Source organism: Centroberyx affinis, unplaced genomic scaffold (genome assembly GCF_046629955.1).
Source record: "Centroberyx affinis isolate AG114_WGS23_722 - 3 ecotype Tasmania unplaced genomic scaffold, CSIRO-AGI_Caff_v1 ptg005062l_1, whole genome shotgun sequence".
Taxonomy (NCBI): Eukaryota; Metazoa; Chordata; class Actinopteri; order Beryciformes; family Berycidae; genus Centroberyx; species Centroberyx affinis.
The window spans coordinates 390,363-415,030 of NW_027282497.1; the positions used below are offsets into that span (position 1 = coordinate 390,363).

The 24,668-nt window shown below is 40.7% G+C and overlaps 4 protein-coding genes across 9 annotated transcripts; 2 read left to right on the forward strand and 2 right to left on the reverse strand.

Annotated features, from left to right (window-relative positions):
* Positions 1-1,912: 1,912 nt before the first annotated feature.
* On the forward strand, positions 1,913-4,888 carry LOC139666587 (glucose-induced degradation protein 8-B homolog). The gene is made up of 5 exons (XM_071545870.1): positions 1,913-2,051; positions 2,372-2,499; positions 2,663-2,859; positions 3,071-3,268; positions 3,429-4,888. Exons 2-5 carry the CDS (start codon positions 2,379-2,381, stop codon positions 3,600-3,602), a joined length of 690 nt encoding a protein of 229 aa, XP_071401971.1. The 5' UTR covers positions 1,913-2,051; positions 2,372-2,378; the 3' UTR covers positions 3,603-4,888.
* A 253-nt stretch (positions 4,889-5,141) lies between these two features.
* Positions 5,142-10,633, forward strand: LOC139666579 (voltage-gated purine nucleotide uniporter SLC17A9-like). The gene is made up of 13 exons (XM_071545859.1): positions 5,142-5,297; positions 5,651-5,848; positions 6,039-6,178; positions 7,006-7,105; positions 7,207-7,331; positions 7,575-7,671; positions 7,786-7,882; positions 8,075-8,162; positions 8,276-8,310; positions 8,613-8,728; positions 8,987-9,042; positions 9,183-9,212; positions 9,342-10,633. Exons 1-13 carry the CDS (start codon positions 5,173-5,175, stop codon positions 9,509-9,511), a joined length of 1,377 nt encoding a protein of 458 aa, XP_071401960.1. The 5' UTR covers positions 5,142-5,172; the 3' UTR covers positions 9,512-10,633.
* A 3,372-nt stretch (positions 10,634-14,005) lies between these two features.
* On the reverse strand, positions 14,006-19,879 carry ythdf1 (YTH N6-methyladenosine RNA binding protein F1). 6 transcript variants are annotated; one of them, XM_071545842.1, is made up of 6 exons: positions 19,494-19,879; positions 18,993-19,020; positions 17,808-17,887; positions 16,020-17,678; positions 15,728-15,772; positions 14,006-15,536 (listed from the first exon to the last, which is right to left on the reverse strand). In XM_071545842.1, exons 1-6 carry the CDS (start codon positions 19,521-19,523, stop codon positions 15,510-15,512), a joined length of 1,869 nt encoding a protein of 622 aa, XP_071401943.1. In that variant the 5' UTR covers positions 19,524-19,879; the 3' UTR covers positions 14,006-15,509. The 6 variants fall into 6 exon arrangements, with proteins under 6 accessions (XP_071401943.1, XP_071401944.1, XP_071401942.1 ...); XM_071545843.1 differs by having other exon boundaries at positions 17,790-17,887; XM_071545841.1 differs by having other exon boundaries at positions 17,808-17,902.
* Positions 19,880-21,107: 1,228 nt separating this feature from the next.
* Positions 21,108-24,437, reverse strand: nkain5 (sodium/potassium transporting ATPase interacting 5). Its single transcript, XM_071545885.1, has 6 exons — positions 24,384-24,437; positions 23,330-23,467; positions 22,963-23,043; positions 21,854-22,051; positions 21,594-21,654; positions 21,108-21,175 (listed from the first exon to the last, which is right to left on the reverse strand). Exons 1-6 carry the CDS (start codon positions 24,435-24,437, stop codon positions 21,120-21,122), a joined length of 588 nt encoding a protein of 195 aa, XP_071401986.1. The 3' UTR covers positions 21,108-21,119.
* Between the last annotated feature and the right edge of the window lie 231 nt (positions 24,438-24,668).

Here is a 24,668-nt window from a genome sequence, read left to right on the forward strand (position 1 = left end):
TCCCCCCTTTCCTACACCCCCCCACCCCATGTCGACCTGACGTGCGCGTACTCAACTAGACTGGGATGACTGGGAGTAAATGCGAAGCCATGTAGTCTATGCATTGTAAAGCACAGCACAGGATCAAGAAAGCAACGGGATCACAAAAAAAAAATTGTAATTATTTTAATACATGATTTTGTTTTAGACAATCACACCACATCAACTCAACAGCCAGGTTGTCATATGCCGTTGGGGGCCCATTCATTCAGTACATGTGTCCTTTTTATTAGTATAGGGCTACTCTATTCGGCTCTGAATACAGACAACAACTGCACATGGCACATGGATTCTGCATTAGGGCCCTAAAGATTCAGGTTTCCCATCAAAAACTGCACTACACTGGTTGGGGGGAGGGGAGTATATTCAGGGGTCCCCAAGCAAAAGGGGGGCCCTAAAGCAGATACAATTACATCAGGGTGGGGGACTAAGTGTTACATCTTGTCAGGGGGCCTTGAGCCCAGTCGGAGGCCTGAGGTCTGAACCCTGTGTAATAGGCCATGTTTCGTGTTTACAGTGCAGTGAGAGAATTCAATAGATGGGCTAGTGAAATAGTGTCACTGTAAATCCAAAACATGGCTAATTACACAGGATCAATAAACAGCTGCAGCATACTTCCTGGGTTAAAACTCTGTAGTTCCCTGGATTATCTGTATTCTGTATCTGTCTATCATGCAGAGAACCTGTGGGTTTGAGTCTGGGAAGGGACTTATTTCTTGAGGAAGCAGTTTTTGCTAGCATGAATGGCATCTGTAACAAAATAGAAACATGAGCTTTCCTGTGCTGGTAGAAAACAAACACAATTTCAGATGTGTTCCAGAGCCTTACATCAAACTCATTCAGCATCATACCTGGTTACTGAGATGGTCAAGGCATAGCTAAGATCACTATTATATTGTACAAAGTATCAAGAGACCACTCTTGTCTTATTGCTGGGGACATCGACCTCTTGGCACGTGTCAGTCCATCAGTAATGCTGCACCTGTGGATGGAGGTGATAGGAATTAAGAAGCATTATGTTAGGAGTGATTAGAGCTTGCCTGACTCTCAAAATAATAATTGGATGTAAACTATGCAAAGAAATGCACCTCACACATTGCTGCACATTATACATGCATGTAGAGCAATATGTATGCATGTGAAAACAAATGGAACACAATAAACAAATAGGCTAGGTGGTTGTGCAAAACCACAATAACATATTTCTTTCTCTAATGGTCCACATAGGGACCACTATTGGTTTTTGAACAGAAAGTAGGTCCTGGGATTAGGTGTGCTAGCAACAGCTTTACTTTTACATTTTAAGATGTTATCAGGGTAAATGTCCATATTCAGCTTCTCTCAAAAGTAAAAAAAAAAAAAAAGAAAAGAAAAGAAAAAAGGAAAATCATTTGTTGCCACTTTCCCTGAGTCTCTTGAAGTCTTGAGGCTTTGGCCTGGATCTCAATTTAAGAAGCACAAGGTTGCATGTTGAGCTATGCTAGGAGTAGGCCTAATATAAAGTGTATTATAGAGTTCTCTTTTTCCATTAGGCCCATTTTCATCCTTGTGGGATGATGGGAGATGTTACAGAAGCCATTCTGTGAATCTGATTTCTGGGATTATTATAGTCTCACAGTCATAGTTCAGTCTATCCTAGTTTGAACTAGCCTACCTAGAAGTAGGTGTAGTATTAGCCCTATGGGGGATTTACAGTGATTTCAGCCTGGCTCTGTTGCAAGGTACTTTAGTTTAGATTTGACCATTCACCATCCATTTGACAGATCCAACTGTTCCTTGGCAACCATGACGTCACTGCCCTCACCAATCAAGGAGCTCGGAAAACTGACGTTCGTGTATCGCGAGATTACCACATTAGCTAGGTTAGCTAGCTAGACCGCAAAAAGCTTGATTGTCTTCCTGCAATTTGCAGTTTTTTTTCCTCTTAAAGCACTAAACAAACGGCGCATTACTGTTTGTTTGTCTCATCACGCCTGTAAGAAAGGAAAATCGTCGGACTGTGGGTTTGCACGGTGAGTTGTGTAGACACACACAGCCAGCTAACTAGCTAGAGCTTTAGCCGAAATTGAGTTTGTTTTGGAACGCACAGTGAATTCCAGAATAATTTCCTAGCTCCGTTAGCTTTGTAACCATATTTCAGCGCAGAAATATCGTATCTGGGTTTTTTTTTTTTATTAATTGGGCATTTTTGTCATTAGCGTGGATTATCTTTGTCTGCGTTTTTTCCCCCTAATATCTTTATACGCTTGTACGTGTAGGTACAAATTGTGACCAAGCTGTGTCAGTCTTGCTCACGTTTCGTTTCATTTCAAATGAAATTTCCACTTTACAGGATCCCAATGATGAGTTATGCCGAAAAGCCAGAAGACATCACGAAAGACGAGTGGATGGACAAACTAAACAATGTTCATATTCAGAGGGCGGACATGAATCGACTCATTATGAATTACCTGGTGACAGGTGAGCCATCAGGCCCTAGAATGGAGTAATGAGTATAGTGGCTGTAAGATAGGCTACTTACTTTGGATACAGAATTGTTGTACAGTGTAAAAGAAATCATTCAGAATGGAGAATTATCCTTCATTTCTTTGTCTCTGCTTGTTTCTGTTTACCTTGTTTCAAGAGGGGTTTAAGGAGGCTGCAGAGAAATTCCGGATGGAGTCTGGGATTGAGCCAAGTGTGGATCTGGACTCTCTGGATGAAAGGATAAAGATCAGAGAGATGATCCTGAAGGGGCAGATACAGGAAGCAATTGCTCTCATCAACAGCCTACACCCAGAGCTGCTTGACACCAATCGATACTTGTATTTCCATCTGCAGGTAAGTTTGCGCAGAGCCTTAAATAGACATCACTGACTTTGAGTATGCACTCCTGGAAACTAGTTAGTGCTAGTTTTGTAGAATTATGTTTGTCAGCTTGCCTGAAAAAATAATGGATCAAGTAATAAAACATTGTGATGTTCATCCTAAATCAATTGACGAACCTGCAACTTGACCATTTCATTACATGTGCTTCATTTCCCTCTTGCAGCAGCAACACTTGATTGAGTTAATCAGGCTAAGGGAGACTGAGTCAGCACTGGAGTTTGCCCAGACACAGTTGGCAGAGCAGGGGGAGGAGAGTCGGGAGTGTCTGACAGAGATGGAGAGAACGCTAGCCCTGCTGGCCTTCGACAACCCAGAGGAGTCGCCTTTTGGAGATCTGCTCAACATGATGCAGCGGCAAAAGGTAAGCTGTTTATTATCTGAGTTCATGACTGCAGTGACAGAAGTCTGTGGTGTGTGTGACTGCTTGTATGCATTTAGAACACAGTGAATGCAAGCAATAAACGACTGCGTGAGAAATTAATTCATGTCATTTTAACTGCAACACACATCTTGATATACAGGTGTGGAGTGAGGTGAACCAGGCCGTGCTGGACTATGAAAACAGGGAGTCGACGCCCAAGCTTGCAAAACTACTGAAGTTACTCTTGTGGGCGCAGAATGAGCTGGACCAGAAGAAGGTTAAATATCCTAAAATGACTGACCTTAGCAAGGGCACCATTGAGGACCCCAAGTGAAAATAGCAAAGACAAGAACAACCACTTTCCACATCCCCTTAATTTATGATCAGTCAGTGACTGTGTGATAACCAGGTAACATATATATGTATAAACAAATGATACATTGTTTTTTCCTGTTGCATTCATGAGAGGGAAGACTTAATTCATCGTGCAAACTGTAAATTGCTGTTTTTGCAAAGTGACAGCAATGATGTAGTTTAAACATCGATCCTGAATTTATAGATACGTCTCGGAGACAACAAATTCAATTGCTGGTTTATATTTTGTCTTTCTGAGGCCTGAGCCAGTATTATTATTATTTATTGTGACCATTTTTGTTCCCCACCAAGCCATTATTTTGTCAGAATGAGAGTCGATGCTATAAATGAACACTACTAATACTGTAGAATGTGTCAGGATGGAGGGGAATATAAATGTAATGGTTCAAAATCTGGATCAGAAAACATACGATTCCTCTTTTTTCAATTAGTAGAAGATATGTTCAGATTTAGATGGACCCTACAGGACTGTGGGTGTCATTTGTTTCAAATCTGAAATTAGTTTGAAACCTAAATCTCTTACTCAGTAATTCAAATGTGATTATTTTTGATTAAATGGAAATATACAATTTATTAATCTAATACTATTTTTAGATTGGAAATTTTATTTAGTGTAATATTTGGGGATTTGCAATAGAATCAACCACTTGCTTTGTACACACCTGAAAATGTGATTGTACTTTTACAATCTGTCTTTACATTCCCCTCTGTCTTTGAAAGATAGGTGATGGTCTGCCTTGTAATTTTATCATTTCACTTTGTGCGTGTTTGGGAGGGTGAAACAGGTACTGATGGTTGAAATCGAGAAGTATCACTTCTCTCTAGTCTTGAAATTATATAACAGAGCTACCCTTATGTTAAAATCCATTCAGACTGGGACTCGTTCTTTTGTTCAGGTTTTCTTTCAATTGATAACAATGATCAAAAGCTTTGGAAATCTGAATCTGAATGGGCATTATGTAAAGGATCACAGAGCCCATTTTGCCATACGACTAGTGTTAGTATTTTCACTTTGCTGCATGTAAGTGTATTATATTTTTTGCTTGTTTATTTTGTTTGGGTTTATTTTTTTATTTTTTATTTTTTGAAAACTTGCTGCTAGTTGTCCATCCTCCATTTCCTTTAAGGTTCTATTGTCTTTGTAGATATTGGCTATGAATATTGAGACCCAGAGAGCTCACATCCCTTTTATTATTGAAAGTTTTTAAGATCAAATTTGCAATTATTGAAATAAAACTTTTGTGAACCATATAAACTTTCATGTTATTTTTAAGTGTGTGTGAGTGTGCATGTATGCGATTTGGGCTTTTAAGCTCAGCATGACACGTGTATATACCCAGTAGTAGGCTGAAAGACCATTTAAAACACCAGCAAATCTCGACGAGGTGTTCTTGTTGAATGTTGCCCCAACAAGTTCTACCTGTCTGACTCGCCGGAGGATATCCAGCAATCATCCTATTCATAGCTAAGGCATCTGACTCGATGGGAGAGTCACACAGAGAAACAGAGGCAAGACCATCGTGCACTTCATGGCTGACAAGCACGTATCACAAGACTGTAGAAATGCGTTTGATGGTTTGTTGCTCGATCCAAAGGTTTTCATACCAAATTATGCTACTGGACAGGAGGCAGAAGGTCAAAATCTGTGGACCAGGTGAGTTTGCCAAGGAGACTAACTATGCCATACTACAATTTGAAAGCCTATATGCTTGTTTTTTTTTTGTGATGGCTACTTCTAGTAAGCTTATTCCAAGGTGTTCACCTAGATCTGAGATTAATGGTATTTTTATGTCATTTTTAAAATTGTAAAGAGCTGTGGTCAATTCTTGCCTTCAAATGCATATTCTCACAGTCTAGATATCTGATTTCTTAAAATGAATAGAATGTGAACCAGTTTTGTTGACTCAAACATACACTAGCCTGTGTTTATAGCTGATAGTATGAACCAGAGGCCCAAATTCTGACTCACAACATGAAGTAAAAACTCCTGCTCTCTTGTAACCGCAGACCACAGGCGCGAATATGGACCTTGATGCTGTTTTTGGGCACTTGCCTCCTCTACTGTGCCAGGATGGCCATGCCAATCTGCGCTGTCTCAATGGCAAACACATTTCATTGGAGTAAGACGGAGTCGGGGCTGGTCCTGGGTGGATTCTACTGGGGTTACTGCTTCACACAGATCCTGGGAGGACATGCCAGTGACAAGTAAGCAATTCAGTTGGTTGAACATGGCAGCATGACTTCACATGGCCTTACTTTCATAGCATATTTACTGTAACCCAATTTTCAAAATGCATTGCTGAACACAGATACAGTTAAGAGTTTTAGCATAAGGGAAGTAAATGATCAGGATTTAGTTATATATATATAATATAAATGTTTCTTATTGTGTCAGAGTGGGAGGAGAGCGGATCCTGTTCCTCTCCACGGCCTCCTGGGCTGCAATCACCGCCGCTACACCTCTCCTGGCCCCGCTGGGCGGTCACCCCCTCGCTCTCATGACTATGCTTAGATTCTTAATGGGGCTGTTGCAGGGTGAGTACTGCACCTGTTAACAGTATTGACTTAACTACTGAAATAAGGGAGATCAGTGCTCTAGTGCAAGTATAAAGTGCATATAAGTTGATCTATTTTTGTATTTTTGAAAAATGCTATAGTGGAAATACACCAATCATTCTATTCACATATAAAGCATTACTACTGGATGTTCCTGAAAATCCACCATAAAACAGACTTCACATTAGCCCCATCGTGGGACATTTAGTCAACATTTGCATACATGGATACACCTGCCCAAGCTAGATCCAACATGTCAGTAGTCAGGATGACTGAGAGGTTATGATTGAATACACTTTCTGGTTCAGAAGTGTGAGCACGGCTTTGTCATGAAGTCTGTCTGTGTGCTTTAATCAAACATTCTGAATCCACACTTAGCCTCCCATTTATTGTCAGAAGAGAAAATCTACTAGAGTGTTTGTTCATGTAATTACATGCTAGAATCATATGAAGACATAAATATAAAGCAATCACAGCACTAGGGGACGCTTTAATGTGAGCTTCACATTGTAATACAGTAGAATACCATGCTGAATGATGCAGTGCAAAAAGGTGAAACAGGTTTTCCCTGATCTCCATTTTTCCCTCCTCCTGTTGTCATCTTGCACGTTTAACAACAGAGTGATTAACTTGTGCTTCTGCTCTCCTGCTGCTACATTTCTGTTAAAGGCGAATGCTTACAGCTGCCAGACGCTCCTTTACACCGTTCTCTGAGAGAGTTTATTCATGTTCACGGATATCGATTGAACTGGCCGAGCGCATAGGAATAACATGAATTCGGTTTTAGAGCGTCTCATCTCTTCTAGGTGTTCACTATCCTTCTTTGGCAAGCCTTTGCTCACAGCGTGTAGTGGAAGGGGAGAGAGGCTTTTTGATGAGCACCATGCACAGCGGTTGCTATCTTGGGTATGTCGTACACACACATACACATACACACACACACACACACACACACACACGTACACTCTCACACTGTCTTTGGTGACACTTTTATTGTGCTCTTTCAGAACCCTGTTGGTGGGTGGGCTGGGGTCCCTGATGTTGGAGTGGTACGGCTGGGAGAGCGTCTTCTACTGCACTGGCTTCTTGTCTGCACTCTGGGCCTTAACTGTGTGGCAGCTTTTACTGAAAGGTACCTGCATGCAGTCACTCAGTTATCCCTGCTGGAACCTGTAATGTGCATGACTGTCATTTGTCACTTTGCTGTCCGAATTTGCTTGAGCAGAGTATGGAGAGGGTTAAACGGGCCCCTGCTGTCAAAAACAACACACAGCGACACACCCCTAGCCTCCGAACTACGCCGCTATATGATATCTGTTACAGTATCTCTTATGGGATATATTCAATATGATGTAATGTGCACTGTGTGGTACAGGTCAGGTTATCCCGAAGCAGATGCTATCCAGTAGTGGTCCACACTGGAGTTTGTCACAGATACGCTGGCTGAGTCTTCTGAAGAGGCCGCCTGTCTGGTACTGCTCATGTCTTCTAAGCTTTCACTGTATACCAGTGCATGTTTGTGTGAGTCTATCCACCTAACCCTCTTTCTCTTTCTCTCTCTCTCCCTCTGCCATCTTTCCTCGAAGTGCCATGGTGTTCGCTCACATGTGTTTGTCCAGCAGTTCATACACATTACTGTCATGGCTGCCATCATTCTTCGAAGATACATTTCCGCACGCCATGGTATTCATTTTTTTCAACCATCTTCTTATTAATTAGCCGAAAAACATGATGTACTGTACCTCTATATCTATTTCCCATTTTGTCAATCTATCCTTTGTGTCATCTACATCATTTAAATACCACATGCAAACACACACACTGCAACATAATTTCCCTCCATGCTGTATTTGGTCAACCTGTCTCTCCTTTCAGGGATGGGTGTATAACGTGGTTCCATGGTTAGTTGCAATCCCATCTGCACTCAGTGGAGGATATGTTTCAGATTTCCTCATCAACCAAGGTATTGTGTCATTGAGCTTTTATTTTGGTGTCTGTTCTGACATCAGTTATTGACGCAATAATGCTTAAGTAGCAGTTTAGCTACATGTTAACATCTATGTTTTCTTTCTCCAGGATATGGTGTCGCATCTGTAAGAAAGATAATGCAGGTAAGTGTGGAGAACTGTTGTATAAACTACGTATCCCGCCAGAGTGCCATATTCATTGTTTGGGCCAAGTGGTGAAAATCTGCAGTGACAGCGTTGTCTTGATTGGGTGATCACATGTTCATACTGGAATGTTTTTTTCAGCCGGTTTCAAACATGTAATCACAGGCCAAAACCCTCCTAGCACAAATATGTTGGATCACTGTTGCATTATAGGCTATCAGTGTCTGCCTACAGAAAGAGCTTCGCTGATATTCTAAACTATATCAATATTTGATTGTCTGCCTCTCTCTCTCCCTTGTCAGTTCGTCGCCATGGGTGTGTCGAGTACGTTTATCCTGCTCCTGTGTCGACCCGTCACATTCTCCTCCGCTCTGGCCTTTGTTTCTGCTGCAATGAGTCTCACCACTTTCACCAGCAGGTGTGTCAGTAAGAAGTGTGCAATGTGCCCAATCCTGCTGAAACTGTGTCAACTCCTGAGTACTGTTGTGTCTGCCAAAAATCCAGTCTTGCTATGACTTTCCTCCTTTGCCTCCTCTGCTTTAGACCCGTTCTTCTTTTTCGATAGTGTTGCTCAATGTGAAGTAGATTTAGTACTTAACTTTTTAAATAACTTTTTTGGGGTATATGTAATGAGTTTCAATAGCTAACTTGAACATCCTTTGTGTAAATGTTTCAGCGGTGTGGCTATGAATGTACAGGATCTCGCCCCATCCTGTGCTGGAGCGCTCTATGGTGAGTCTATCAGCTTCTTTTGTTAACATTATTTCATTAAATTTAAATTTCACCAAATTGTGCTACTATCATGGTTCTTTATCAATTAGTCACTTGTGTTGACAGATATTTAATCATCACTATGTCTTTTTTTGCAACAGGTTTTATGAACATGTGTGGTGCTTTCTCGGGTATGTATCAGAGATGTTTATTGATTTTCTAAAAAAACGTTTTAGGGAGGCAGCAAAAACAAACTGTAGTGCATTGTTATTACAGAGACTCTTATCTCAAATGACTAATGTCCTTGGTGTGTTTTACAGGACTGGTGCTGGTCTCTGTCTCTGGCTATCTGATTGAGGTCACCTTGTCGTGGGCCACAGTTTTCTCCCTCCTCACCTTAATAAATGTCACAGGCCTTGGATTCTTCCTGGTCTTTGGAGATGCCCGTCGTGTCGACCTGGAAGACTACAGCCGAGTCACTCTGATTTGACCCGGACTGTTTGAAGCAAGCATCAGTCTGCATCTGGCTGGTTTGTGAAACTGGACCTCAAAAATGTTTCTACTTTTATATTGTTGTGTCCTAAAAAGACCTTGACTTAGGGCAAAACATATGTCAGACTTATTTATAGTTTTTTTTTTTTTTTTTTTTTTTTACAATTTTGTACTTAAATCTCTTTCCATAGTCAGTCTATTTCAGTCAGTATTGGTTGATATTTTTGGCTGAAGAAGACCATGACTTATGGTGAAAAACACAGAATACAAGGTTGTGTTTATCAGGAATAATATGCAGTTTGGAACAGTATCTTGTAAAAAAAACAGGTTTTCCATGTCATTGTTTTGATGAGAGAATGAAACTGTCAAGTCTGACGATTCCTATCCAAACACAAGAAAGCAGAATAATGCCACGTTCTTTTATCAATTATGTGAAATAATGTGGAAATAGACTTTGTTGAGGAAATAGACTTGTGAACAGTTACTCATACAGAACTGAAGCTGCCTCACTTCACCTGCCTTCCTCTCTTTCCTACCTTTCTCCTCTGCAGCTGATCTTGCTCTGAAAAAACAAAAGAAAAAGAAAAAAAAATGAAATGTTGCACTTTTGTTGAAGATATATTGAAAATACTTGAATATTCAGGGTCAGGAATGTTTTTATTCTACTGTTCGACTTGCTGTAAGTTGTTCTGGATAAATGTGTCTGCGGAATGAGTAAAATGTAAAGTAAACTGTAATGTACAAAAGTTGATTACTGTTTAAATGTTTAATGTATAAAGTGTTTGGGTTCCACACAGGAATTAAGAAATTTTTTATAGATTTAAATCAGAAATGAACAATTTTATAAAGCAGGAGTGCAAATTTTAAGCTGCTGATTACCAAAGCAAAATGCAGAGTTTATTTTCATATTTTAGGTGAATTCTTAACTAAAGTCATCGGGGGTAAACTGGGACATGGTAAAAAGTAACATATTTATTATTGTTATTTATTTCTCTGAATACTTTTTGCAGAGTATTTCAATTAGTATTTTAAATCTTTTTGTTTACGATATCTGATAAATTATCAAACTTTGATGACTTTTTTTTATATGTATCAGTGTTCGTGATATATTAAAATGATTTATGACAAAGCTTGTTTAATATTTCAAGATTAGATTTCCGAAAGAAAATGTGTGCATTTGCTTCTGTTTAAACTGTTTAAAATATTGAATCTAGCTGTTTGATCTCTTGAAATGCAACATCCAAATGTTAAAACTGTGCTTAGGTAAAACATGACATTCTCATTTTGAGTATATTGCCATTAAAAGCAATTGAGAGCCCAGTTAACCAAGTAAATGCAATCAAAGTCAAATTTGATTCTCTCAACAGCTGGGTCATTTAAAATTTGAATTTGCTGAGATCTAGATTAATCATATGTCAACATATCTCATAAACAGACACACGATACTAATTTTACATGAGAATGCAATCCCCATCACGTATAATTTAATAAACTCTGTAATATACTTTTACATAAAATGCCCTATGGAGAAGCCAAGGCTGTCTCCCTGCACTTTGCACCCAAACACCAGAGGGCGACACAATGACATCCCTCCCCACAGGCGAGTTAGGTTGGTTACTTTAAAATTAAATTGAACTAGCTAGATGACCTAATGGTTTAGATCAGCCTGAGAGGCGGAGTATATCCTATGTTGGAACAGAGCACGACTTATAAATACAATGAATTTAAATGGGCAGGCTCTAGCCTACCAAAGCCTATGTTAGTTTAAAAGTATAAGTGCTATCAATAGATAATGACGTAATGTAATAATTAGTCTCAGCAGAATGTTCAAACTGTTCAACAAGGTTCCAGAGTTCTATCAAGGTCAGAGGTCAAGCTCAGAAACCACACAGAGCAGTTGTAGCCTAGAGATGTTTTAAATGTAGAACAGCTTCTTCTTTTCTTTCTTTTCCCTGTTGACTGCCATCCGTGTTTTCAGAAGACAAATGTTCTGTGACTGTAACGGAAGGTAATAACATAAATCCGGATGATATATGGGATGTGAAAGTTTGAACGGCATGAGATATTTTTCTTGTGTGTGTGTGTGTGTTTAGTAAAAATAATAATAATAATAAGAGGCCTAAGTAAAAATAAATTAACTGGTTGAGTACCATCCGTTTCAAAAGGCCACTGGCACAAAACCTTCTGGGATAATGAATTAGCCTGCGGATAGTCTGTTTTTGACGGGTTGGAGGGTGCAGAGAGTACCTGTGATTTCTTGAGGTGAGTTCTCGATAAGTAGCTAAACACGTGCAGCGGTATGAGTGACTTTGATGTGAGTTATGATGTGGTCACAGGTATGTGTTTTATTAGGTATTTTACAACGGTCTGCAACGTGACTCAACCAATCAGAGCTGAGAACTGTTTTACAAACATAACCTGCAGAGCGAAACCCCCCAGGCTTGATGTTCATCTGTCAAAAAAGATCGAGCTGCCGCAGGTCCAGCATCAGCACCATGGCCAGCGCACGAGCCCACAATAGCCTACTTTAAGAGAGACTATTAAGAGAGCTGTGTAGCCAGCAGCAGATCCAGTATGCTACCTACGTTATAACATTATAACAATCTAATTGGAAAAACCCGGTTGTCAAATGGGGGGAAGGGGGAGGAGGGGGTGTGATGGCGAATAATGGATCCACGTCATGACGTTATTCCTTCAGCCTATGAGGACGGGGTATAAATGCCAGACGCAAATCTGGATGGGTAGGCTATTGCTGTAGAGAAATGTTTAATATGAAGAGAGAGAGGAATAGCCTATTAGGTGTAATGGCGATGACAGAATACATAAAAAGCGTAGCTGCAGTTAAACCTGAAGGTCCTGCTGGACTGATGAAGCGTCTCTTTGTCTCTCCGGGCACAAAGCCTTAACAGGACAGCAGTAGGCCCGCCTGGCTTCCCGTACGGCTGGAAAGACACCGATGACAGCACGGTGAAGTGTATTGTTTGGCCTGTTTAACCTACATGGATGCATCTGCTTAAGATGTAAGGAAAGGGGATCTTTCAGCTGAGGAGTGGCAGCTGTAGACTTGAAGATCATCAGATGCTGTGCTTCGGAATGAAGGCTTGCAGTTGCACGAGTTGGAGCGGGATTGGAGAAAGTGGACAATTAATTATGGCGTTATTTCTAGCGCACAAGAGGAGCTTCAATTGCATGCAATTACCAATAAGGACAAGGACAAACGCATTGTCTGATGCGGCGGACTGAGCTCCTTCTTGCCTGCGTCCTATTCTACACAGTTGCATCAAATGAGCTATTCTGGGCAATGAAGTAGTGGGAAATTGGGCACAGTCTTATTTAAAAATGTACTATGTGTGTTTAGGGTTTAATGTATGGTAAACAAGTCACATTTCAGTGACATCTTAAATAGCCCAGCATTACGTTCGCGCCCAGGCCTATTGCAGTGTGATTTGGAGTTTTTTTGTGTGTGTGTTTGCGATCATCATCCTGTGATGGGCAATGCTCATAAGCTACAACTTTCCCCAGTAAGGAACAGGATTGCCACTCCTCGTGTTCACGGCGGACCTTGATTTATTAGCCATACAATTAAGGCACGCGGTGAATGCCAAGAGAGGAATCACGCTCTCCACGTCCTGCATCATTCATAAAGATGAAATGATTTAAAAAGCTGCAGTAAGAAGACCATGCTGAAATAACTGCCTGTGCTCTAAGGAACAAAGACTGCTTCTTTTCTTCTGGGTATTTTGTTTTTTACAGCTCACGACCACTTTTTGATCAAAATTGTATTATTAGCCTATCATCATTATTACTACTACTAGTTACTACTAGTACTACACTTGTGGAACAGAAGTCACCTCTAAGTATATGCAGGTCGTCCATACAAACTACAATAATCTAGGCTATTAGATAAATTATGTATTTATTAATAACCCATTTGAGATTAATCTTACATATCTAGGTGTTAGTGGCATCTCCATCCCTTAATGCAATGAAGTTGAAAGGTTTGCCCCCTTGGTCTCTCACAGTTTACATTATTTTTTCTCACAAAGCCTTCCTACTCATTGTAGATTTCCAAAATGTCACTTTCTCCAGACATTGATTCTTTAATGGGATTTGTTGGGAGTGTTCAGTAGCCTACGATGTGTCCAGAGTGGATGGGCAGTACAACTGTAGGCCTATAGCTAATTTCACTCTTTTGATTCAGGATATTCTTTACAACACGGATATTATTGTATGTTAAATGACAGTATGGTGCAAGCTGGGTGCCTAAATTTAAAGATTCCTGGAAAATTACGCTTTAAAGGAAAAAAGAAACTGTTACCATGTGACCAGGAAAACCAGGATAAACAGATTTCACAAAGGAATCTAAAGCAGAGATCCTGTGTAAGAAGTGCAGCACCACCATCAGTGACAAAAGATAATAAGACAGAGGTAATCATACACACAATGTTGTAGCCAAGTAATAAAAAAACGCAAACAACAGATAAGTATACCTTTAATAATGACCATGATCAAATCTAAGAATGTGATAGTGACCTTTGATACAATGTATATTTAATTCAGGGGTGACTTAAAACTTTTTTTCTTAAATTTTCTATATTCCAATACCATTATATAACTCTGATTGCTCGAATAATCATACTCCCTCTCTTTTGTCTTTCACTCTCGCATACGGACACACACACAGTACAGCAAGCAATTCCAAAAAGAAAAGTCACATACATATACCATATAGACTATTCTCTGGGTTTTTCATACACTTGACAATAAATCAGTAACAATAATGCTAAGGTTAAACATTTGAGGCGTTCTCAGTTAGCATTGCCAGTACATTAAAGCTTAAATTTTCTGAGGATGACGTGGAAGGGTTATAGCAATGAAAATATCAACATTTTAATTATGTTAAGAAAGGACAAGGAACAAAAACAGAGTGACAGGCCTGGCTTGATTTTAAAAGCAGTACATGCTACATTGTCCCCAGAATTTCATAAACAGAGACCCCTGTTGGAATGGCAGGGAACAGAGGAAAATAAAAGCTACTGTATGATTAAAACCAACAAGGAAAACAGACAACATAAAGCAAACGTTTTGTTAAGATAAGAACCTGAACTCAAACAGTATGTTTGCATTTCCATCCCATAAATAAGAAAGAGAGGGACCACCTTTAAGAGCGCGTGATCTCTACACATCTTTTCCCTGAATCTCTCGCTGAAAAAACTTGAGGTACTGTAAATATCGAATTTCATTTAGACTATCGCTGGAAAGAAATGTTAAGGCTCCACATGTCCCTCCAACTTAATGTTATTTTCCAAATCAGTGTTAAGCCAAGTGATAAATTATTCAAAATAATTGTCTAACATTTATGCTTTCTAACGTCACAATCTTTCACATGATTATTTCTATGCATACAGAAACTTTCAGCGTAGACATTCCTCCACCAAGTTATAAGACGACCCTTACATGGATAAAAAGGGCATTATAGAAGTTATTTCTTCTGATAATAGAAAATACAACTGGCCACATACAGATAGCAGACATTTGTCAATAAAGTGTTGTTCACTCTTAAGAATAACCAATACAAGCACTTAACATTTCTCCAACACACAAACCACAAGGTGAACAGTCACTGAATATCAGCAGCATGTTGTCAAGAGATTTTCAAAAGAGACGTGCAGATATTTATTACTTATAATTAGTTAAGAATGCAAGTTTTGGGGTAGCAATAAAGATTTATAAGGCTAAAAAATACAGAAAAAAAAGAAAAACATTATTGAAGCGATCTGATTGGTGGAACTGGCTTCATCCCTGCACGCACATCTTGAAGACTGGGAACCAGGAGCAAGGTGGCTCAAAGTTTCACATGGGCCAAAGTCACCAAAATTAAATAGAAAAAAATATTAGTTTTCAATTTCTTTATGTCCTCTTGTCTTCTTTTTAAATCTAAATTTCATTATGTCCATCCAAGCACAACCGTTGATCAAGCTTTAAGAAGCAGTCTTCTACTGTTTACTTCGATTCTGACGATCCTGAAATGAGGGGGGATAAAATGGAGGGAAATTAGAAATTAGATTACTGATCAATCAATGTAACATTACAGACATCTACTAGAATAATATGTCCTCTGAGGAATACAGAAGGCCTCTACAGATACATGACTTTAAATTCAATTATGAAAGAGAAAGACTCAGAAAGAAATAATGAAGATAACATTCTTTACCTGATCAAGTCGGGATCGGCTTTGTATTGGAGCAGGCTCATAGCTCTGTTGGACAAATGACATGCAAAACCTTATTATAATGTTGTGAAATAGATACAAATCTAATCACTTCTGATATAACAATATCTAAATCTTCCATGAGCAAAACCACAAACATTTAAATTCAAAGACAATCAAACTTTGTAAAAACAAACTGTAAAGAGACTGAACAACAACTTACAAAAATCCCTTATTCTTTTAATAAAGTTCAATTCTTTTATGATCATGTGTTTAGTCTCAAAGCAATAATTACCTTTCTCACCACCTCCTCCTCCTCCTGCTTCTTCTCGTAGTGGGAGAAGTCATCAAAGATGGAGGTGGTGTGTTTGTAGGTGGCGATAATCTTGAGCACCTGCTTTGCCTTTTCCAGAGGAACCTCCTGAGTGTCACGCGAGTTGGTCACTGGCTTGTTGTCATTGTTCTCCAGACGGATGTGGCGCAGCTGGCTATTAGGCACGTCCTTAACAAACAACCAGTTCACGTCAAACTTGCCCTTCCACTTGTCCTGTGCCCAAACGCCAGCGCTGGTGCCGTAGTCCACAGGCGAGCGCATCTCCGCCACGCCGCAGAAATGGCCGCTGCCGTTGACGCTGAACAGCAAGTAGACGGGACCTTTAGAGTTCATAGCTCTGAAGGCCGAGTCCAGACGCTTGTTGCCGTGCTCCGTGCTACACCAGATGGAATACTTGATGGAGCGGTGGATGTCGTCCTCAGAGTAGCTCTTGATGATGAACACGCGGCCGTTCTTCAGGTTCCAGTCGAACTCCTTGGGGTTGTAGCTGTGGGCAGCCCGCAGCTTCTCCAGCACGGGGTGGGACTCCAGTCCTGGCCCTGACCCTGGAGGGACACCCCCGCCACCTCCGCCTCCGTTTCCAACACCCCCGCCATTGGAGGAGCCGCTGCTGTCCATGCTTCCACCTCCGTAGCCCGGGTTGCGGTTGCGCGGGGCGACCCAGCGGGTCTGGGGCGGCGGGGCAGAGTTGTGGTTCTGGTATGACTGGGGAGGAGGAGGACCCTGCATGGTCATCTGCTGCACAAGGGACTGGGCGGACTGAAGAGACTGCTGGGGGGGAGGGGGGAGACTGTGGGGAAGGTGAGCGTGAGAGTGAAGCTGCTGCGGCTGGTGCTGGTGTTGGTGTTGGTGTTGGTGGTGGGGGGGCAAAGGAGGGGCCACTTTGGTGATAGTCCCCTTGTTATCCCATGTGTCAATGTCCATGCTGTGTTTAATAGGCGGCGGAGGCAGCGCTCCTCCAGCCATGGGCATGCCAGGCTTGGTCTTGGTCTTTAGTTGCTGCATCTTGGCAGGTTTACTGGCAATAGCAGCCCACGATGTAGGTTTTGGAGGGGGCATTCCGATTGGTGTGCCGCCGTTGCCCGTGGCAACAGCTGCAGCTACATTGCCGCTGCCACCAATCACAGAGCCTACACTCTTCACGCCCGAGCCACTTCCTGTCACATCCCCACCTATTTTTAGGCCCAGCATGCCCTGCTCTAGGCTGTTCATACCTGGAGCCTTGCTCAGGGTGTCGCTGTGGAAACCCGTCTGGCCATCAGGGACCAGCGTGCCTCCTAGAGAGCTGGGCGGGTAGCTGTAGCTTCCCCCATAGGCTGAGCTCTGAGTCTGCTGGCCCTGAGACCCACTGGTTCCCCAGGCTGAGAAGGCGGGGTTCTCGGGGAAAAAGTTAAACCTATGAGGATAGATGCTGCTGCCGAGCCCACCCGGCTGCCCAAATACTGTGTCGTGCATAAAGTGATGGTCTCCGTTGCTGAGGGGGGCATAGGGTGTAAGGTAGGGAATTGGTGGGTCGCCTCCTGTAGACCAAGGAGCCTCACTGAGAGGGTAGGGAAATCCAATGGAGGGGGCATAGTAGCTGGACAGGTAAGGGTCTGTCATGGATTGATAGCTGTTATTCTGAAAATAAAAAAATAAACAAAAACAACAGAGTTCACCTGTTACATCAAAAAGACCGAGTACAATAGAGCTGAATTTAAATCAAAACATTTTTTAGCATTACAAAGGCACCACAGAGCTATTTCCCACCTGATTGGACTGGCCAGTGAGATAGGGCTCGAAGTCGTTGTCATGCACTGTATCCTTCTGGTGGAGGGAACCATTCTGCACTGAAACTGGAAAGGCTGTAACAAGGTCAAATCGTTATCAAAGCTGCACACAAGAAAAGAACAACTTATCGACACAATTCAGTAACCCTAATGTATCTGCATTCTACAGGCTGCAATAACATCATGACAGATTGCTCATTGTATCAACTCCATGACTATGCAGTTTACATTGTTGCATGCAGAACACTAGGATGTACCCTTCAGAAATAAGCAACCACAATTCTGCACTTGTGTTGTAAGAACTGACTGCATCTTTATGAATCTTATGAATCATATTTCAGTAACTGTGCAGTGTGCTCTCCATTCAATCACAGGTGGACTGAAGCAATAATAACAGGAAAATGAAAAAACAACAAAAAAAACAACAGGAGTGCTATGTGTTTCTTTTATATTATTAAAAAACACTAAAATTATTCTGTCATTCACAGGGAATGATGGTCTGCTGAATAAACATAACCTTCAGAAGGGCTCCTTAACCTTTTGAGGTGTGCATTGTGTTTTGAACTGATGGACGGACACATGCCTATGAGCTGATGTGCCCCTAGCATGATTAATGTTACATTAGAGCCTCCTCTATCTGAATCTCAGACTTCCATACCTCAGTTAATCGAACAAGCATGTGAAACAAAATATTGAGGGCTTGGAGCCAGAGGGGCAGAAGTAGGTTTTTGGAAGACTTTACAGGAGAGAGAAAACAAAAAAGTGGACTTAACTTTGATCAGCTGTTGTAAATATATTTTGATAATGATACTGTCATCTCATAAATTAACAAATAAAGAGATACTTGAACTACTAAATAGATCTCCTCAAGAGCTTTTACTTGATATATAGATCTCATTTTCGCCCAAAATGCCAGTTATGCCCTTCTGGCTCCAAGCCCTCAATATGTGGTGATGCAAAAATATACTGCATTTTATGTACATAATTGTTGGAATTTCTGTGTTAATAAACGACGAGTGACCTGACTGTAGATAGAAAAAAATAAAATGTAAGAAGTAATATTACATATGTACTAAACAGATTTTGACCCAATATTGGAAAGTACATGAACACCATGGGATATGCATGCTGAATGGATCAAAAACTGACAACCTGTTTCTCTTACCTTTACTAGCATCTTGTCCTTTCGATGTCTTGGTAGTCATATTGAAGTAAACATGAAAGGAGGAATGCATATGAAAGGAGAGAAAAAAGATAATTTGCATGGGCTATGCATGTCAATCAAAGCATCGCGTATTATTCTACATATTGACATTTTGAAGCGACTTGTCGATTTCAACCAACTCCTCTTTAAAAACGAATAATGTTAATGTTAGAGACTTAACGTTGGCAAACCGACACATGAAAAGCTAACGACGCTGGACTGTGTGTCATGCCAACGTCTGCCAGGCTATCCACAGTCAAATAACCAGTGAATGCTGTGGTCCAGGCCTCGGTTGCCAACTGTAAGCAGCTTCCTAGCTAACCTATCCACGGAGTTCGCTAACTCGCTAGCTGGCTTGCTAGCCTGGCAGTGGTGGCATCGCATCGTTTTCAGTTTGGGATGAACACCCGCTTCCCTGGGAAAATACGGGACCGAAGTTGCACGTTTCTTCTCGCTGCTTACCTGAGGGTCAATACTTGTGGCAGACATCATTCATCAACCAGGTGTTATATCAGACTGAAGCCTCGACAAGACGTGTTGCCACCAAAACTACGTTTGCTTCGGGTGCTGGAGCTGCTAGCTAGCGAATCTCTCTCCTTGCTACGCGTTAGTTTGCTAACAGTTAAACAGTTAGCAGCAGCAGTCGGCTAGCTCGCCAGTCCCAGTCTGGTCCAGTCTCACTGCTCGGTTCTGACACTTTCCCTGGTCGTCGCTCGGATCCAGCTGAGGTGAAGCCCTGGTGGCACTGAGCGGTCCCCTGTCAGCATTAATCCAGTGGGGTTTCAGTCCGCTGCAACCCCCTCACCGCTAACTTAAATTCCAGCTTTGGTGGCCCTGTTCACCCAATGGCAGCTTCATCCGGGGTCTAGTGGACGGAAATTACGTAAGTGACGTAGACGGAGGAACGCGTTCACGGCTACCTAGCAGCAAAACATCCACGAGCAAAAGACATATATTTCTAATCATACACAGGTGGGCGTTCACGAATAAAAACCCTACTATTAATATTTAATTAAGCTATTGAACAGAACAAAATTACTATCCTATCCAGTCAGAAACTGTGAAACAAATATCTTGTTTTTCCTAATAGGTTTTCTTCTAATTACATTATGCACACCTAATACGCTCTATGTAGACTATTACAGCATACTTGTGTTTTTTGTATTTTTGTTTTCTCAATAAAAAACAAACAACAATGCATCAGAATCAGCAAAACAATATTTTGCTGCTTCATCAATGTCAGGGATCCAACCGGAGCAGAAAGTTTCGGCTACACAGATGAAGCAATAAGCTCTTTTCTAGTCTTTCTCATAAACATCTAGGCTAATGAAATGTTTAGCAACACACTATGGTCGGGCTGTATTGTAGTCATTTTATTTCACCGAATTACATCATACACAACTGTGAATGGTCACCTAACAACAGACATGAATAATTTAAACATTTTACAAGACATCAGAAAGAAAGCTTTCCTTACTGACAATTTCAACTCTCATTTTTCTTTCAGATAGCTTTACTTCTGAGTGCTAAAAAGTTAATTTCTAGCTATATCTAGCTCTCTCACTCACTCAATCACTCTCTCACTCACTCACACACACACACACACAGGTAGATTAGATTAACCTGAGGGCTGAAAAAATACTAAGTACACTTTTTATACAGTGATATAGAATATGTAATGAGGATTAATCATATCAGTGATATAAATTCCCTCCTTGAGGAAAGGACACCTAGTGACTTATGACAGTATGTACAGCACAGTGAGGTTCGGCTTGTGTAATAGATGTCGGAGGGCTTAAAATGTGTTTCATTGACAACACAGGCTAAAAATCTTTCTGTTCTCATTAAAAAACAATGACATGAACACAGTCTTCTGAGGTGTTTCATCTGCTTCCGCCGCCCTGTTCCTTCTCCGTCTTTCTCAGCCACTCTATTTTTGTGGCTAATTACTTATAATCTAGAAAAAAATATAGAAATCAATTATAATACATTGCATAGACATTTTGAGCAAACTTGCCATAGAGAGAATGGGGTGAAGCAAGAGGGAAAGGCGATCATGCCAGTGTACCTACCCACCAAGTCTTTACACTAGAAGAGCAACTGAGAGGGTTTGGATGGGTGATGAAATTCACCGATGAAATTAACTGAAATAAGTGGGGAAAAAAAACAAAAAAATACATAAAAACAGATGGTACAGGGCATACAAATGGTGTAAAGGGAAAATGAAAGGCTACAGACATACTATTAATATAGGGGCAACTTTTTTATAAAGCATTTCAATGGGATACAGAAGTAATGCATAAGCATACCGTCTCATGCCATGCAGATATTAACACATCATGATGAATGGATTGTGCAAATAATTACAAAACAGATAAAACATAATGTAAAAAATCCTAAATATACTCTATGTTATATATATAGATATATAACATAGAGTATATTTAGGATTAGAATATATATATATATATATATATATATATATATATATATATATATATATATTCATTCTTTTGATGTGAGTAACTGTGTGTTAATATAGTTGTAAAGAAATATACTTACAGCTGTCTTCCTCATCTGAGTAAGTACTGACTACGTAGCAGGCATAAACAAATCCCAAGAGCTGCAGAAATCAAAACACAAAGTTGCACTGTGCATCACATTCACTGAAATGTTTCTTCTTTTTTTCTTTTTAATTTTTAAAGTCAATTATTCATTAAAACGCATACTTTGGAAACATTTTCTTGAAAGCGACTGCATGAAAGAATTAATTTGTTATTGAGAATATCTGCTGGGCAGCTGTGTGTTGAGAGTGTACTCACTGATACCAGCAGCTGTACGATGCAGTGCAGGACTTCTATATATTGGTATTCTAGCCAGCAGCTCAGCACAGTGATCAGCTCGGGGTTTTCCTGGCTCTGCCACCCAGTGGAGGGGAGGCTCCTGCTTTCACACCCCGGCCCGTTGTCCTTCCACCAGGAGCGATGTGACGACACGCCCAGGCAGAGGATGTCACTGTCCTGCAGGCACACAACAGCTCACTGGTGAAGGCAACCGTTCAGCTTAAGATTATTTAAGACACTTCTGCTTTATTAGACTGTATGCAGTAGAGAGAAAGATGACATACAATAAAGGTAGCGTGGCACATGTCCTATGTTAATGTAGCATAAACAGGGTACATGTGCCTCAGCCCACTGACTATACCACTACTAACTACTGCTATATTACTACTACTACTACTACTACTACTGCTACTACTGCTATATTACTACTACTACTGCTACTGCTATACTACTAATACTACTACTACTACTACTGCTACTGCTATACTACTACTACTACTACTACTACTACTACTACTACTACTACTACTGCTACTACTGCTATATTACTACTACTACTGCTACTGCTATACTACTACTACTAGTACTACTACTACTACTACTGCTATATTACTACTACTATTGCTACTGCTATACTACTACTACTACTACTGCTACTATTGCAATATTACTACTACTACTGCTGCTATATTACTGCTACTACTACTGATACTACTGCTACTACTACTACCAGACTAATCATATAAAAATAATAATAATGATAATCATCATCATCATCATCATCATCATGATAATCATCATCAATTTGGGCATAATAGATCACTCAATGCCAAATTTTATGCTTAGCAAATACAGAGATGGGACATAAACAGCTAATTAGACTGTCACTTCATGACAAAATATTTTTTTTTCTTTGTGAAAATATGTATCAAACAGAAACATAAAGTAGCAGTTGTATCATATGTCAGCTATTCTATAGGCGGGTTCTGAGAGGAGCTTGTGACATGGACAGAGGTGAACATAGTAGTTAGCAGCTGTAGCTGTGTGGGTCTCTAATTATCAGACACATATGTGACCATTACACCTACCTTTGAAAGTCCTCCCAGGTCCAAGTAGAGACAGCTAACAAAGACATTCCAGCCAACCCACAACAACGTCCAGACCAGGTACTGAGGAACCAAAAATACAGCCTCATAATGAATGACGACTAAAAAGGAGCATATAGTGAAACTAAATTCAGGATTCAATATACATTTATAGACGAAATATAATATTCTTCTTGGATGTGATCATAATGGAACACTTGTTGTTTTCACAGTGCTTCTCTCTTCTTACAAACATCCAAACTCTAAGTGAACACACAAGTTTACAAGGTGACAGTCAGCATTCGGTGCTGATATTAAGTTTTAACACAAACTGTCATCCTGCTTGAAATGAATGAAACATTTCCCTCACCAAAATAACGTAGCGTGGCCTGTACTGGATGGTACCAAAGAGCCCGAGGATAACCATGATGATCTGGAGGAAGTTGATCATGATTGGTGCCCACTGGTAGCCGAGGAAGTCGAAGACCTGCCTCTCCAGTGCGGTTATCTGGAGTCGTAAACAGGAGAAGAAGAAGAGTTTAGGCCCTAGAGAAACCCTGGCACAAATGCCTCAGATAAATTATGGATGACATGACATTCACTTTGTTAACTGAGTCTGTGCCAGGTAGACACATGTTGTCCTGGCTTGTTATAGGGCGATCTCCTTCCAGTGTATCCCACAAAGCGTTGCTCTATTTTTTTCATAGGAGTTGTCAAGGCAACTGAGCCATGGGGGATAAAGCATGCTGGAGAAAAAGGCAGACCTGGGCTTTAGTGTTATGAGTGCTGTCCTCTGAGGTCGCACACCCCAATCAGTCAAAGGGGGGGGCAGGGTGGGAAAGAGAGAGAGAGGACAAAGTGGTGCAGCCCTTCATTGTGGTGGTTGTAGTGGGGTGGGGATGGGGGGTCACTCCCTTTCATGTGCACCTCTAACCATAGTAGTTTTAATATAAACATGCTTTAACTACATATTTTTTTGCAGTCTATGTAGATTTCTTAAATAAGAATGATAGTGTGAATGGAAGACAATCAAATGTAACCTCAAAACATCTATTAGTAAGTGCATTTTAAAATCGGTTTTGGTAATCATTAAAATGTTGGGGTTTTCATTAAAGTTTCAAGATTTTACGTTCATCTCTAAAAGATATTCTCACAAATAAAAATGTGAGAATTAGAAATAATGACGGAAGAAGAAATAATGAAGGAACTTTCTTTGTAAGTAAACAAGTAATTTCATGTATATAATTCATTACAAAAGATAGCCTTTAAACAAAAAAAACAAAATCAAAAGTGGTCTCAAGTGGTCTGCAATTGTATCAATTTGTAACAAATTATCGAATATGCTGTGTAGGAAAAGGGTCGAGGTGAGGTGTGAGCGGATGTGTTTATGTCGGAGCATCATGAGGGAGAAAACATCATCTCACCAACTGCAGAGCGCATAGGAAGATCAGCATGCAGCGTCCCGAGCAGCACCCCATCTTTTTCTCTCTTGTCCAACTGCGTCCGATGATGTGAATCACAACAGCAAGGTGAATGGATTTAAAACACTACAGCGAAACCTGCGAAGCTTAGTTCCATTGCCAAACGTGTTGGGACGCACCGCGCACTTTACCACATGAATTAAGAGGAAAAACACGTATGCCTGTGTTACTACGGAGGAGGGGGAGGGTAGCCGAGGCTGTAGCGTGTGAGGGGCGATTAATGCCACA